General features: G+C 40.5%; 1 protein-coding gene across 1 annotated transcript; it reads right to left on the bottom strand.

Annotated features, from left to right (window-relative positions):
• Positions 1–2,143: 2,143 nt before the first annotated feature.
• LOC122144210 (NACHT, LRR and PYD domains-containing protein 12-like) lies at positions 2,144–16,387 on the bottom strand. The gene is made up of 3 exons (XM_042754936.1): positions 15,572–16,387; positions 2,714–2,887; positions 2,144–2,373 (listed from the first exon to the last, which is right to left on the bottom strand). The coding sequence occupies exons 1-3, from the start codon at positions 15,787–15,789 to the stop codon at positions 2,172–2,174; spliced, it is 594 nt and encodes a 197-aa protein (XP_042610870.1). The 5' UTR covers positions 15,790–16,387; the 3' UTR covers positions 2,144–2,171.
• Positions 16,388–16,913: the final 526 nt, after the last annotated feature.

Genomic DNA, 16,913 nt, shown 5'->3' with positions numbered 1-16,913 from the left:
TATCATTGACGAATAAAAACGAGACTAAATGTGGTTTACAAAATAAAAACTGCTAAAATGTCTCTTCATTTTCGTTGACCAAAATGAGATGAAACGAAATGTTTTAACATTATTTCGTTTCGTTTAGTCGTAATTATTATTTTGCAGTATTTCTGTTTCCTGTGTCTCACTGTGCAGACGCGACCGACGTCACTTCCTCAAGCCCCACTTACGGAATTATTTATTTAGAAGAGGACAACAAACAAAGTTAAGCGGGATTTATACTTTCACCTGGCTCTGCTGACTGCGAGCGCACCTTCCCTCATGGACGAGGCTTTTCTACTTGTCGCGTTCGCCGTTGTACTATTCTTTGAAAGGACAGGGGAGCGACGAGGAGTAATTGTCCTCTAAAACCGTCGGGAATCACCGGTGAGAAGAAGTCATTAGCCAGTACAAGTCTTGTGATGAATGAGTTGATGAATTAATAATTTCTTTATGTCGTACTTAAAACAATCTTAAACTATTGGCTGTATTACACATCAAACACAAGACAACTTTAAGCAAATAGTGTATAATAAATATCTAAATGAATTCTAATTCTGTTTTATACAATAAAAATAAAACGTACTTCAAATAAGAAGCCTTGAACAAACTATGCAAACATTTTTTTCCGTCAAAAAGCACCTGATGGAGTTTGAACTTCACATTAAATCGCTTCTGTTTTACACAAACGCCGACACAGACGTGTTTGTTCTGCTAGAATCGCCCTGAACTCGTGCGTGTTCGGCTAGAATCGCCCTGAACTCATGCATGTTCAGATGCGGAGCTATGCGTAAAGTTACAAAAAATGCCGTGCACTCCGCCATGCGAATAGTTTGCGCACACTCAAAGTGAACTTCCAGCAACACCCCGATGATGTCATATTTTCCGCGCTCACCTAAGCGAAACACGTCGAGTATAAATCAGCCGTTTTTGTGCTGAAGCACGCAGGGGAGCTGGCCACCGCACACTCCTGGTGTGGCTGTCTGCACGAGGATGTTTTTTCTGCTTGTTGTGTGACCATGACCACCGCTGCCATGCCGTAACACCCGCACTCGCTTGTCTCTCTGCAGCACCGAAGTAGAGAGCAGTAGTGATGCACTACCGCTCAGCTCCGAAGCAAAAATATGAATGAATGTGGTGCACCTGCTGCCTCTTATACCCGCGCTGCGGGGTGTGGCAGCCAGATGTGAAATCCGCATGCCAATGTCCATTGGCTCATTTAGTTACACTCGAAGTGGATTGTTCTCTCTGGTGAGATCCCAATTCGTCAGTCATTACCAACTTGATGTTGAGAGTGACCAAATAAAAGGGAACCACAGGCGTAAAACAAAAGAATATCATCAGCAAAAACTGAGCTGGCTTGAATGGCTTTACTGCAGAGCAACTACTGTACACAATGAAATATAAGTGTCACTGTCATTCGATGGTGGATGTGGTGAATAAGGTGCCAGTGATCAAAATGCAGTGTTAATTTTGACAGCAAATTCTGATTGTTTTAGTCATAGTCTTTTGACTAAAATGCCATTTAGTTTTAGTCATATTTTAGTCATCTGAATTGTTTTTAGTTTTAGTGTAGATTTGGTCGACTAAATATCATAAGTCGGCTAAAATCTAATAGGTTTACTTACAGTGTAATGTATTCATTTAGCATTTCTTATTTTTTATTATACTCATATAGGTTTGATATAAAGGTTTTATCATGATAGACACTGATTTAACTGCGGTGACACACAACATTCCTTTTTGTTAAAATTAAATAAAACCACTTCTCATAAAGAACACGGTATTCTTTTTAATGAAATATCAATGGTTATATAGGCTAATTATGGATTCTTTATAGCAACTTGTTAACAATATTCTTCATTCTTTTCAAGCAGACATTTATTTCTATAAATATAATAATATAAGTCAGATGCTGAATGTACTGGGGAAATAAGTTCTAACAATGACAGTGATGGTAAAATCATCTGACCCGAATATGTAAAAATGATTGGCTAAACATTCATGCACTTAAGGGTTGAACTGCCTTTTTTCTGTTCATCATTCAAAGTGATCATATTTGGTGTATTATGCATGGACTACTGTTATGACACTGTGTTTCTGAGACAAACAATATATGTGTAAAAACCAAAACGACCAATAACAAACAATTATACCATGCCAAATTTCAGCCTAACATACCTGAGTTTTTCCAATGTGCAGTTTGGATCACTGAGTCTTTCAGTAAGCAGTTTCACTCCTGATTCTCCTGGGCAATTGTAGCTCAAATCCAGCTCTTTCAGGTGTGAAGTTGACCTCAGAGCTGAAGCCAGATAACAACAGCCAACCTCTGTCACCATACAGCCAGATAATCTACAAAGAGAAAGGAAGTAGATTGAATAATTGAGCACCTGCACTGTATTTTAAGTCTTTAAATAATGAAAATACCTTTTCAAACACATTTGAGCACAAGATTTTAAAAGCTTATACATTTTAGAATTAATTCTGATATTATATCACTCTAAGCATGTTTTTACCGGTAAGCCCAAAACTGTTATATTAAACATTGAAGAATTATAATATTTGAACTGCAAACAATCAAAACATTAACATTCTTTTACCTAAAGAGAACTAATCATTCAAGATACATCAACTCAGAGCTGTCCAAAATCAAATGCATCATTTAATATTTTGTAGTTCTACTCTTACACACCGCAGTATCTCCAGTTTACAGTTTGTACTCTTCAGTGCATCAGAGAGCATCTTCACTCCTGTGTCTTGCAGGTCATTGTTACTCAGGTCCAGCTCTCTGAGTGGAGAGTTTAATGACTGTAGAGCTGAGACCACAATTTCACAGCTGTGACGAGAGAGATTGCAGCCAGCAAGACTAAAAGAAACACAAATACACAGTTTAGTTAATTTTGAGGTGTTACAACCATGTTTTATTTATTTATTTATTTTTTTTTTTTCTGTTGCTTTGGAACTGACTTACTTGCTAGTTATCTAGCAACTATAGGCACTGGGTATATGGTTGCTTAAAGTCTAGGAATGTAGTGGCATTTTGTCTTCCTTACAATAAAAACTTTGTCCAGTGTATTGCCAGAAAATGAACTTTTACTTAATTGGAAAGACAGAACAGATCTTTCAATAAACCAGTGGCTCAAATTATTACTAGTACATTTAAACTTGGAGCAATTAATGGCATTCACACATAATATTGATTCCTTCAAATAAACTTGGTCCCCCTTTTTCAATACCTTAATAGGAGAAATAATTTCTTTTTGTCTTTGTCATAAATCATGAGAAACCTATGAGGAACATTTTGTGTCCTTTTATGTAGTTTACTTATGTAGTTTATATCCTGGCAACTTATGTTGATTACTTTTATCTAAATTTTTAGCTTTTTTATTTCTTCTCAATGTGTATGTGTGTAGCTCATTGAATGCTATCATTTAAGCTTCTTCTCTATCCTTATGGTAATTTTATGCAAATTAAATGACAATATGTTCTCTTTTCTTTTCTACACCTCCTGTCACAGTTATGTTCGTTAGTTTTAGTTCATCTTGTTTGGTTTGCTATTTTAGTTGTGCTTTCACTGCCAGTTTCTATCTGGTCACCATTATCAGTTATGTGTACTACAACCTGTCTGCCTGCTTTTGGAGTTATTATAAAAATTTGAGTGGTCATCAACATGGCTCAGGAGGGCCACAACATTTTGGAGTTTATGAGAGAGTTATTATGGCTTGCCATCACCAGCTCCCTCGACAATGAGACCCTTAAGACCTTATTCCAGATCGGGGTCACCTTTAACAACCACATTGACCTCCCAGACACCACCGGACTAAACTGGAGGGAAACCATCATCCGGTGTCTGGAGAGCGTCGTGCCCCAGTTCGGAAAACAGCCACACCCAGAGCTGAAATCACCACCTATGACTTTGGAATGCTTGTGCATGCCCCCCGCAGCTGGAGAGCTATTAACCACCACGACACGTCAGCCAGTAGCTGAGAAAAAGAAGACAGAGCTGACTCTCGCCCTGGAAGAGGAGCTCCAACGTGAGTCTGACCAGGGGTATGAGACATCAGCATAAAAGGGAGTCATGACTATGGAAACTGAGGACTGGCTGATAGACTTCAATGAGGACTTGTCGCCTCCCACTCTATCCCACCCAGTATCTGAAACTACTTTATTGTTTAACTCCTGAAACATTGGTGTCTCATATTTTAAATATGTACAGGTGCATCTCAATAAATTAGAATTTTGCTGCAAAGTTCATTTATTTCAGTAATTCAACTCAAATTGTGAAACTCGTGTATTAAATATATTCAGTGCACACAGACTGAAGTAGTTTAAGTCTTTGGTTCTTTTAATTGTGATGATTTTGGCTCACATTTAACAAAAACCCTCAAACAAAAATCTCAACAAATTAGAATATTTCATAAGACCAATAAAAAAACATTTTTAGTGAATTGTTGGCCTTCTGGAAAGTATGTTTATTAACTGTACGTGTACTCAATACTTGGTAGGGGCTCCTTTTGCTTTAATTACTGCCTCTAATTACCCGTGGTAACTAGGATTTACACAAGCTCCAGTCTGGATCCAGAACACCTGAATAGAGATGATGCCAACCCCCCAGAGGACCTCAGATGATGTTAACCCTGAAACAACATACAGAACTAGCATATTTTACTACAAGTTTGATTGCATAGTTGCTGTTAATAGTGTTAATCGTCTGTTTGTTTGTAAGCTACTACTAAATATTGTAGAAACTTAATTTTCTGTCAAGATGCTTTGCAATGATTTGTATCGTAAAAAGCGCTATACAAATAAACTTGAATTGAATTGAATCAATTCGGCATGGAATGGAGGTGATCAGTTTGTGGCACTGCTGAGGTGGTATGGAAGCCAAGGTTTCTTTCACAGTGGCTTTCAGCTCATCTGCATTTTTTGGTCTCTTGTTTCTCATTTTCCTCTGGACAATATCCCATAGATTCTCTCTGGGGTTCAGGTCTGGTGAGTTTGCACCATGGTCATTTAACCAACTTTTGGTGCTTTTGACAGTGTGGGCAGGTGCCAAATCCTGCTAGAAAATGAATTCAGCATCTTCAAAAAGCTGGTCAGCAAAAGGAAACATGAAGGGCTCCAAAATTTCTTGGTAAGTGGATGCAGTGACTTTAGTTTTCAAAAAAACACAATGGACCAACACCAGCAGATGACATTGCACACCAAATCATCACAGACTGTGGAAACTTAACACTGGACTTCAAGCAACTTGGGCTATGAGCTTCTCCACCCTTCCTGCAGACTCTAGGACCTTGGTTTCCAAATGAAATACAAAACTTGCTCTCATCTGAAAAGAGGACTTGGATCACTGGGCAACAGTCCAGTTCTTCTTATCCTTAGCCCAGGTAAGACGCCTCTGATGTTGTCTGTGTTTCAGGGGTAGCTTAACAAGAGGAATATGACAACTGGAGCCAAATTCCTTGACACGTCTGTGTGTGGTGGCTCTTGATGCCTCGACCCCAGCCTCAGTCCATTCCTTGTGAAGTTCACTCAAATTCTTGAATCGATTTTGCTTGACAATCCTCATAATGCTGTTTCTCTCGGTTGGTTGTGCATATTTTTCTTCCACACTTTTTCCTTCCACTCAACTTTCTGTTAATATGCTTGGATACAGCACTCTGTGAACAGCCAGCTTCTTTGGCAATGAATGTTTGTGACTTACCCTCCTTGTGAAGGGTGTCAATGATTGTCCCCTGGACAACTGTCAAATCAGCAGTCTTCCCCATGATAGTGTAGCCTAGTGAACCATACTGAGAGACTATTTTGAAGGCTCAGGAAACCTTTGCAGGTGTTTTGAGTTGATAAACTGATTGGCATATCACAATATTCTAATTGGCTGAGATAGTGAATTGGTGGGTTTATGTTTAATGTGAGCCAAAATCATCACAATTAAAAAAAACAAAGACCTAAACTACTTCAGTCTGTGCGCATTGAATTTATTTAATACAAGAGTTTCACAATTTGAGTTGAACAGATTACAGTTACATTTATTTTGTAATTTAATTACCTAATTAAGTTACATGTAGTTACTCCCCAACACTGCTCAGGTCTGATGATAAAGGCCCACGCATGGGTGACTGGATTTTTCAAGTGTTGTAATGGAAATGGCAGATGACGTCAAAAAGAGGACCAAGTGTACGTCCTCTAAACGTCCACCCGCGAACATTATAATGTGGACATACTGCGGACCTAAATGGATGTTCGGAATGTCTGGGGGACCTCCCCCTGTTTGCTGGGGGAAATAGTTCATGCAAATCATAGCACAGTTATTGGATGAGACGAGTCCTTTGTCATGTATAATGTTACATTGCTCATGAATAATGGGAGCTCAACTCAGTGACATAAATGCGTAATGTGAAGCCACGCAGCCAATGAGCACTCAAATGACTCGGGTTTACGTCACATGCCTTGAACTAACTTTTTAAACCGGATGAACGAAATGGTCCCAAAAAGCGCAAAAATGACCAGTTTCGACTTTGTAACATATTTTGTGACAGCTATTACTGCAACGCGTGAATATATCTGTTAAAATCTCAAAAAATTTGTTTTTGGGTTTCATGACCCTTTAAGTAGTCTGGATAGATTTGTTTTAGAATAATGTAATCTATGCAAAATTGTATACTGAGTCAGTGTCTGGAATTTATGGAGCATCTGTTAATTTCTTTCAAACTATTTGCCCATATCTCATTTGAAATCTCTACCCCTAATTCTTCCTCCCATGAACTTTTAATTGAGAGGACTGAAGGGTGTTATATATACAAGAAATCATTCTCCTTTTACCAAAATAGTTTTTAAGACTGGTATCAAGACAAGAAGGATTAACTTTTGCAGACCTCTTGAAATAGGATTGTACATAGTTTGACTTGCAGAAAAAAACCTGAAAAAAAATTACTTCTATGAAGTTTATATTTTTCTTGAGTTTTCTCAAAGGAGGCAAAAATACCATCTGTGTAAATTCCTACATCTTTCCATTGATAAAAAATCTTGATCTAGTATGGAGGGTATAAAACAAGGATTGTCAGCTATGGGAGTTAATAAAGGTAGAGATTCAACCCCAAAATAAATTTTCATAAAAAACACATTCATCCCATTTTAATCTGAGCCAATCCTGTCGTCCAGATTTATCATTTAATATTACTGACATAATTCTGAGGTTCGCTGCCCAGTAATGGCAGCGAAAATTGGGAAAAGCAAGAAAAGCAACATTTCTAGGTTTAGAAAGACGTATTTGCTTAATTCTATGTTTTTTGTAATTCCAGATAAAGGGCAGTATAATTTTATCAAGATGTTTAAAGAAAGACTTGTAAAGAAACAGAGGGATGTTTTAGAACAGATAGTAGTTGCAGGAGAAAAATCATCTTAAAGGCACTTATTCTGCCAATTAATGAAATGGGAAGGGGCTTCCAAAACTGAATGTTTCTTTTAAATTTTTCTAAAAGGGGGGCATAATTAACATCTCTTAATGAATTAATTATCCTAGTTATAACAATCCCTAAATAAGTAAATCTGTCTTTAGCTACTTTAAATCTAATTGGGTAAATTTGTGAGAGGTCTTTAAGGCCAACTGGCATGAGTTCACTCCGATCAGCGCTCCAGCTTGGTTTACACTGTTTACACGGTGTCTGTCTAAGGAGATTATGATTTCAACACATTACTCTTATCAAAACACCGGTCTGCATAGGCAATCGCTTTTACCAGGTCGGTGAAGTACACACCTTCTTAAACCTATCACACATATCACAGAAAACTTTTTGAACTTTGGAAACTTTTGGTTTTGGATTGGATTTTATTCAAATGATCAAAGTATTGTACCAAATCAAAGTTTGTACCAAAATCTATGGTGGTGGTTTGAGTGCTCCTTTTAAGGGTTTTAGGGGTATTAGGCAGGGCTTTGCACTTTCAGGAACGTTATTTTCTTTGGCTATATTTGAAGGTTTGAAAATGTAAGGTTTTTCTTTGCATCATGGTGATATACACCATCCCATTTAGATACAACAATTAAGGTGCCTGGCCTCACTCAGATGTTGTGTGCCTCTATAACTGTAAAGCTGATGCAAGTAGTTGATGTGGCTGGTCCTGAAGTAAGTGATGTTGCAGCATATGCCCTTTTGTTGGGGCAAAAGTCAATTTGCCATACAAAAACAATAGCAGAAATGTGGAGGAAGAAATTAACAGATGATGAAATTACACTACTAATGGACTTTGAAAAATGTTCTCTTTCCCCATACAAAAAATACCCTTCCAAAAAAAATTATTACTTCAGACTTGAAGGGTATGTCAGGTCCCTTGCTAGACCTACATGATTTTTTTTCAAAGATTTAGATTTGAATACAGTAGAGAGGAAAGTGTTGTATCGATGTTGTGTTAAAATTTTTTAATATTGTTTTAAATGGGAGAGTTAATACATTTTGGAAGGAAAAGCTTGGGATGGGTGATGAAACAAAAGCATTATGGAGAGCGTTTTACAAACCACCATTGATTAAGAAATGTGGAGATTTGCATTGATCCATTTATTTCTGTGATCAATCACAGTGTCAATGATCAGTGTGTGTTTTGTGGTCTAAGAAAAACTGATCCATTGTTTTTTAGTGTGTAAGACTTAAACCACTTTTTATTTTGTTGTGTCAATTGTATTTACAACTTTGTGATCAGCCTGTGGTGGGCCTGCCTCGGCTGAAGGTATCTTGTGATAAATGGCCGAAACACAACTGATGATGTGTTGCATTGATGGAAATTAGGGATGCACCGATACCACTTTTTTCAGAACGAGTCGAATACTGATGCTTTCATTTTTGGTATTCGCCGATACCGATACTTGTATTTTCACAGCATTTGTTATTTTTTACAAATATTGAGTATAGAGACAAAATAATAATAATAAGAAGAAGAATCATGTTAGTTGGCTTAAAGGTCCCATAGAATGGAAAAATCACTTTTATAAGGTGTTTGAACACAGTTGTGTGGCCAAAGTGTGTGAAAACAACCAGCCTATAATGGTAAAAATCCACTTAATCATTGTTTTATAATTTCAAAAAATCATAAACACTCTCTCCACACAAGCAGTTCCAGGTTTCTCACTACTATGACGACATAGTCGGTGAAAGTCCCGCCCATTTGTGACGCTCTCTGCCCTATTAGCATATACACAGCATGAGAAGCTGCGGTACACCATTACTGTTCTCTTGCTGTAGCTGCTGGAGGTACAATGTCAGCGCCAAAGAGCCATTAAAAGTGTTGTGTGTTGGGATGCAGTAACGAACATAGAAGTCTCCATAGACTGCTAAAGACACAGTGGTTACATTTAATTTTCAAAGGAAATGTCCCAGAAAAAAAACCCGAAAAGTCCTATACTTTGTGCTAACATTTTACACCAGACTGCCTCACAAACGAGGGACACCAAAGCTCTGTATTCAAACAAAGATTCTCAAATCAAAACCGAAACCAAACCAACTCTTCATTTATTCAACGACATTGTATCTCCAGCAATGGCGGACTGCAGCTTCTCATGCTGTGTTTATGCTAATAGGGCAGAGAGTGTCACAAATGGGCGGGACTTTCACCGACTATGTCGTCATTTTTTAAAATTATAAAACAATGATTAAGTGGATTTTTACCATTATAGGCTGGTTGTTTTCACACACTTTGGCCACACAACTGTGTTCAAACACCTTATAAAAGTGATTTTTCCATTCTATGGGACCTTTAAGCCAACTAACATGATTCTTCTTCTTATTATTATTATTTTGTCTCTATACTCAATATTTGTAAAAAATATAACAAATGCTGTGAAAATACAGGTACCGGTATCAGCGAATACCAAAAATGAAAGCATCATTATCGGACTCGTTCTGAAAAAAGTGGTATCGGTGCATCCCTAATTTCCATCAATGCAACACATCATCAGTTGTGTTTCGGCCCTTTATCACAAGATACCTTCAGCCGAGGCAGGCCCACCACAGGCTTACCAGACCCGGGTGTTTGTCACTTTGTTACATGGTCATTTGGCAGCCCACACTGTGTCCATCCACTTCAGCCACAGCTAGTGGCTGCTTCTTTCAGTGACAGTGGCCAGTTCCCTGACTATCCTCCGCTGGACCTGTCCTCTGATGACCAACTCCTTTAGTAGCCTTATAGTGGAACTAGCCACAAAGCCCCTGCAGCCCACTTCCACCGCGTATACTTTCACCGTCTAGCCCCGCTCCTCTGCCTCAGCTGCCAAGTTGACAATTGACTTCTTCCATTCAAAGGCCTATTTAATGGCCTCTTCCCAAGGGACTGTCAGTTTGACTATTATGACGATCCTACTGGAGTTGGACCAGAGACCCAGGTCTGGGCACAGATTGGTGACTACAATTTCGAATAGGAAAGTGAGTCTGTGGATTAGGTAGACTCACATTTCCCAGTCCCTGGCTTTATTCAGCTGGCATGCATCAGGGGACAGGCACTTAGCGTGCTTTTTCTACCTTTCCCTAACAAAGGACTGCCTTTTCGGTAAGGTATTCTTGGCATTTTGGGGGATGGCGTTAGTTCACTCTCTTGGTCTCTATTGCTGCCGCCAAGCACTTTATTATTTGATTGTGGTGCCATGTGTACAGTCGTGGCCAAAAGTTTTGAGAATTACATAAATATTAGTTTTCAAAAAGTTTGCTGCTAAACTGCTTTTAGATCTTTGTTTCAGTTGTTTCTGTGATGTACTGAAATGTAATTACAAGCACTTCATATGTTTCAAAGGCTTTTATCGACAATTACATGACATTTATGCAAAGAGTCAGTATTTGCAGTGTTGGCCCTTCTTTTTCAGGACCTCTGCAATTCGACTGGGCATGCTCTCAATCAACTTCTGGGCCAAATCCTGACTGATAGCAACCCATTCTTTCATAATAACTTCTTTGAGTTTGTCAGAATTAGTGGGTTTTTGTTTGTCCACCCGCCTCTTGAGGATTGACCACAAGTTCTCAATGGGATTAAGATCTGGGCAGTTTCCAGGCCATGGACCCAAAATTTCAACATTCTGGTCCCCGAGCCACTTAGTTATCACATTTGCTTTATGGCACGGTGCTCCATCGTGCTGGAAAATGCATTGTTCTTCACCAAACTATTGTTGGGTTGTTGGAAGAAGTTGCTGTTGGAGAGTGTTTTGGTACCATTCTTTATTCATGGCTGTGTTTTTGGGCAGAATTGTGAGTGAGCCCACTCCCTTGGATGAGAAGCAACCCCACACATGAATGGTGTCAGGATGCTTTACTGTTGGCATGACACAGGACTGATGGTAGCACTCACCTTTTCTTCTCCGGACAAGCCTTTTTCCAGATGCCCAAAACAATCGGAAAGGGGCTTCATCGGAGAATATGACTTTGCCCCAGTCCTCAGCAGTCCATTCACTATACTTTCTGCAGAAGATCAATCTGTCCCTGATGTTTTTTTTTTTTTAGAGAAGTGGCTTCTTTGCTGCCCTTCTTGACACCAGGCCATCTTCCAAAAGTCTTCGCCTCACTGTGCGTGCAGATGCGCTCACACCTGCCTGCTGCCATTCATGAGCAAGCTCTGCACTGGTGGCACTCCGATCCCGCAGCTGAATCCTCTTTAGGAGACGATCCTGGCACTTGCTGGACTTTCTTGGACGCCCTGAAGCCTTCTTTACAAGAATTGAACCTCTTTCCTTGAAGTTCTTGATGAACCTAAGCTTGTTGATTTAGGTGCAATCTTAGTAGCCACAATATCCATGCCTGTGAAGCCATTTTTATGCAACGCAATGATGGCTGCACGCGTTTCTTTGCAGGTCACCATGGTTAACAATGGAAGAACAATGATTTCAAGCATCACCCTCCTTTTAACATGTCAAGTCTGCCATTCTAACCCAATCAGCCTGACATAATGATCTCCAGCCTTGTGCTCGTCAACATTCTCACCTGAGTTAACAAGATGATTACTGAAATGATCTCAGCAGGTCCTTTAATGACAGCAATGAAATGCAGTGGAAAGGTTTTTTTTTTGGGATTAAGTTAATTTTCATGGCAAAAGAAGGACTATGCAATTCATCTGATCACTCTTCATAACATTCTGAGTATATGCAAATTGCTATTATAAAAACTTAAGCAGCAACTTTTCCAATTTCCAATATTTATGTAATTCTCAAAACTTTTGGCCACGACTGTACCTTCCCTGTGTCAGGCCTGTCTTACAAACTACACACTTACAACACACTAGGATATGTCTGAGGTTTACAGGGGCTGCACACAGGTTTTCTATATTGATCTAACCTATCTGAGCTTGCATGTTTCAGCAAAGAGGAATGAATGTGGAAAAACTCCAATGACCTGATGTGCAATGCAATTTTAACTGTAATGCATTTGTTTCACATTTCTGTTTTTTGTTTTTTGAAGCATCTCTTGGGTGAAAAGTTATATTAATTAAATGCTTAATTCCAGTGTCAACATAATAAGTACAAGTCAATACTTTTATTATTAATTGGTATTATTCTTTTTTAACAAATAGGATACAACAGGTTAAAATTAATTCAGTTCTGTCTGATGTTGCAGTAAGTAGCACAGGTGCCCCGCAAGGGTGTGTAAGTTCACCATTTCTGTTTACTCTTTATACTAACGACTGCATCAGTCAGCAGTAAAGTCGATTCATTCTGAAATTCTCTGATGATACGGTACTGCTGCATCTGCTGACAAGACACTGTAAAATGAATGACTACAAAGCCGCTGTAGGAGGGTTTGTAGCCTGGTGTGAAGACCACCTTCTGCAGATTAATGTTAAGGAGACAGAAGAAGTCATTATAGACCCCAGATAAGTGGGAGATAGAAGCTCTGTTGTGGTTCATGGTCAAGATATTAAACAGGTTGATTCCTACAAATATTACCACATTGATAGTGAACTTAAATGGCACTCACATGTGTCAAGTATTTGTACAAGAATTCATCAGCATTTACATTTTTTTACGAAGATTACAGTTATTCAGCGTGAGCAGCAATGTTATGCTAACGTTTTATAAAGCAATGATTGTCACACGTATAAAGCAAAGTGCACAATGAAGGAGATATCAAAAGTTATTTTAATAATCCACAGAAGAAAAGGGCACAACCAAACACAAATCCAAATGATCAAACATCAATAGCGGACAAAGTAATAATGGAGAACACAGACTTTTTAAATACTGGGAACGTAATCAGGGAGAAACAGAAACAGGTGTGGGGCTAATTAGTTAACTAAACAAGAAAAGGAACATGACCAAATAAGGAAACTCAGTAAGAACAGGAGAACAGAGGTCCATAACTGTGACAGTTCACCCCCTCCCGGAACGGTGCGTCCCCGCACCGACAGAAATAGTCCAGAGGAGGGAGGGTGGGGGTTCAGGAGGCGGGCGTAGGGCAGGCAATGGAGAGGGAGCATAGAACATAGTGCCAGGGTGGAGTGGATGGAGGGAGGAGCCCGGAGCCAGATGGAACTCCAGAGGCCAGCCAGGATGGTGGCCTAAGGTGGAGTTGATGGTGGGAGGAGCCATGGTGGAGAAAGAGCCAGGGTGACACGGAGGATCCAGAAGGCCAAGGCGGCGCTGAAGGCACAGGCAACCAAGGTGGAGGGGGGGCTCCGGGAGACTGCTGCGGAGCAACTGAGGATGGAGGTGGAGCCAGAGGGAAGGAGAAGACTGACAGAGCCGGAGGGATGTAGTGACGAGGCCAAGCCAGAGAAGTGGAGTCCTGAGGCGGCGGACGGTCGACGACTGACCAAGGCGGAGCCAGAGGGACGAGGGAGTCCAGTGGAGCTGGTGGGATGATGGGCCACGGTGGAGACAAGGGAGCTAAGTGCCAAGGCAGAGCCGATGGGTTAAAGGACCGAGGTGGAGTCCAGGGCTCAGAGGCTGGAGGCGGAGACAGGGGATCCTCACACCAAGGCGGAGCTGGAGACTGGAAGTCCCGAGGCGGATAAGAGCGCCCAGATGGTGCTGACTGAGGGTGAGCTGAGGGCCTGAGGCTGGGAGGGAACACAGTATGGCTTGGGCTGGGCAGAACCAATGGAGATGCAGGAGATTCAGGACTGGGCGGAACCAGCGGAGATACAGGAAAATCAGGACTGGGCGGAAACAGCGGTGACACAGGAGAATTGGGTAATGCCTACCCATACCAATCTATTAAATCTATCTGGAAAAGGTCCATAAGTTCCTCATAGTATGGTTCAGTGACCAGTTGCAGCTCACCCTCAGTGGCGGGAGTGTGGGCGGGACTTCCCTCCAAGCCCTCGATCTCCACCAAAACTCCCTCGGAAATGGACGATGTTGCCTGCTCACGCACTTGGTCAGTCAATGCTTGAGGCTCAGGCTTCAGGGCGATGATCAGCTCAGTCGCGGCGGGCTCAGGCTCTCCGTCTGCAGTGGGCTCAGGCAGTAATTCCGTGCAGCAGGATGACGGCTGGCTGGTCTCTGGTTCGGGAGTGGGGCTGGAGATATCCTCCTCAGCGGGGCAGACGGTGAACGGTGATCCGTTATTCTCCAGCACCCACTCCACGAAAGCGGCAGAATCCTCTTTGGGACCATTCGCTGCTAGGCGTGCCTTACAGAAAAACGCCACTAAACTTACTCACTTTTCAGTCCGCTATTCTGTCACACGTGTTTGTGTATAAAGCAAAGCACACGACAAAGGAGATATCAAAATAGGTATTTTAATAATCCACAGGAGAGAATGCGCACAACCAAACACAAATCCAAACGAAGAAACATCAATGGCGGACAAAGGAATAATGGAGAACACAGACTTTTTAAATACTGGGAACGTAATCAGGGAGAAACAGAAACAGGTGTGGGGCTAATTAATTAACTAAACAAGAAAAGGAACATGACCAAATAAGGAAACTCAGTAAGAACAGAAGAACAGAAGTCCATAACTGTGACAACGATAGAGTCTGTTTTAAGATATGAAATAATCGTATGGTTTTGAACTTAATCGTATGAGAGACCAATTAAATTATTTGTTGAGAGTGGCAGGGAAAATTATGCGGATACAGACACAAAAGTCAATTCATTCTGAAATGAACTGCAAATTTGCAGAAATTTGTTACAAAACATTTCCGAGTTGTGTATGATCCAGCAGGCCAATAAGATTTTATTGGACTCTTTGCATGTGTTGCACCCTGAGTATGTGCTGATGAATTCTGGAAGAAGATACAGGGTTCCATTATGCAGGCAAAATCGGTATAAACACTCATTTGTTCCACTGTCTGTTAAATTAATTAATGAACAATTGTGACAGGACGTTTAAAAGGGAAAGAAGGAAAATTGCATCAGTTGGTATGAGATAACAGAGTGGTGTTGTCTCTTTTTAAGTAATATATTATTTCAATGGCATTGTTTTTGTAATGAGGAATTATAGGAATGGAAGGATAATTTATTTATGCTGTATGTCTTTTTATGTGTTGATGTGCAGAGGTTCTCTCTAATCCAAAACAATTTTCTCCCAAGGGAGACAATAAACACTACCTTGATCTTGATAAGAATAAAGTTACTTACAGAACTTTTCTGCAGTTGCTCACAGCTGGTATCAGTCGTCTTCTGACCTCCTCTGATGTGTTGTATTTCTTGAGGTCCAGCTCATCCAGCACCTCCTCTGACATCTGAAGCATGTAGGTGATTGATGAACACTGAGCAGGAGTGAGTTTCTCTGATTTTCTCTGTTTGTCTGATTTCAGAAAAACCTGAATCTCTTTGTACAGTGTCTGATCTTTCATTTCCAGCAGACAGAGGAACAAATTGATGGATCTTTCAGTGGGGAGATTTTTGTCAGTCTTTATTCTCTCTTTAATGTACTGTGAGGTTTTATTGATGCTCTCTGAACTGTTCACTGTGTGTGTGAGTAGATCCTTTAAGAGTTTCTGATTGGACTCCAGTGAGATACCCAGCAGAAACCGCAGGAACAGATCCAGGTGTCCATTCTCACTCTCAAGGGCTTTATTTACTGTGTCCCTATGGAGATTATGTACTTGATCTAAATACTGCAATGTGTTGTCATTTTTTATGATATAATAGTAAAATACATAGAAAGCAGCCAGAAACTCCTGAACGCTCAGATGAATGAAGCAGTAGACTTTCCTCTGATGAATCACAGATTCCTCCTTAAAGATCTCAGTGCAAATCTCAGTGCAAATCCAGAATACACTGAGGCGTCAGTGATGTCTATGCCGCTCTCAGTCAGGTCCTTCTCATAGAACATCACATTGCCCTTCATCAGCTGTTTGAAAGCCACTTCAGCAAGTTTCACAATCACTTCTCTGTTGGACTGCAGGAGTTTCTCTGGATCTCTCTCTTCATACTTCTGGTTCCTCATGTTGATCTGAATCAGCAGGAAGTGGATGTACATTTCTGTCAGCGTTTGAGGGATTTCTGCACTCAGATCTTCTTTCAGGAGCATCTGAAGCACAGTGGATGAGATCCAGCAGAAGATGGGGATGTGGCACATGATGTGGAGGGTTCTTGCTCTTCTGATGTGTGAAATGATTCTGCTGGCTTGATGCTGGTCACTGATTCTCTTCCTGAAATATTCCTCCTTCTGAGGTTCATTGAAACCCTGAATTTCTGTCAGAACGGTTGATGTATTTAGAGGGGATCTGATTGGCTGCTGCTGGTCTGGAGGTGATCCAGATGAGAGCAGAGGGAAGCAGTTCTCCTTTCATGAGCTTTGACATCAACACAGCCACTGATGAAGTCTCAGTCACACCACAAACTTTCTGATCATCTGAAAACATCAGTGTGATTCTGCTTTCATCCAGACCATCAAAGATGAACACAACTTTACACTTCTCATAAATCCAGTCCAGATCGTGAAGTTCAGGATGAAAGTCCAGCAGAAGTCTGT

The sequence above is a fragment of the Cyprinus carpio genome, unplaced genomic scaffold (assembly GCF_018340385.1).
Source record: "Cyprinus carpio isolate SPL01 unplaced genomic scaffold, ASM1834038v1 S000006615, whole genome shotgun sequence".
Lineage (NCBI taxonomy): Eukaryota > Metazoa > Chordata > Actinopteri > Cypriniformes > Cyprinidae > Cyprinus > Cyprinus carpio.
The sequence above is the reverse complement of the archived record's forward strand: the minus strand, read 5'-3'. Positions and strand labels throughout refer to the sequence as shown.

Bases quoted from the DNA above. Each gene is read 5' to 3' on its own strand.
- LOC122144210 (XM_042754936.1), bottom strand. From the start codon at position 15,789: ATGAAAGATCAGACACTGTACAAAGAGATTCAGGTTTTTCTGAAATCA. The intron at 2,888-15,571 runs GTAAGTAACTTT...TGTTTCTTTTAG, and splicing joins AGCAACTGCAGAAAAGTTCT to TCTTGCTGGCTGCAATCTCT. The intron at 2,374-2,713 runs GTGTGTAAGAGT...TTCTCTTTGTAG, and splicing joins TGTAAACTGGAGATACTGCG to ATTATCTGGCTGTATGGTGA.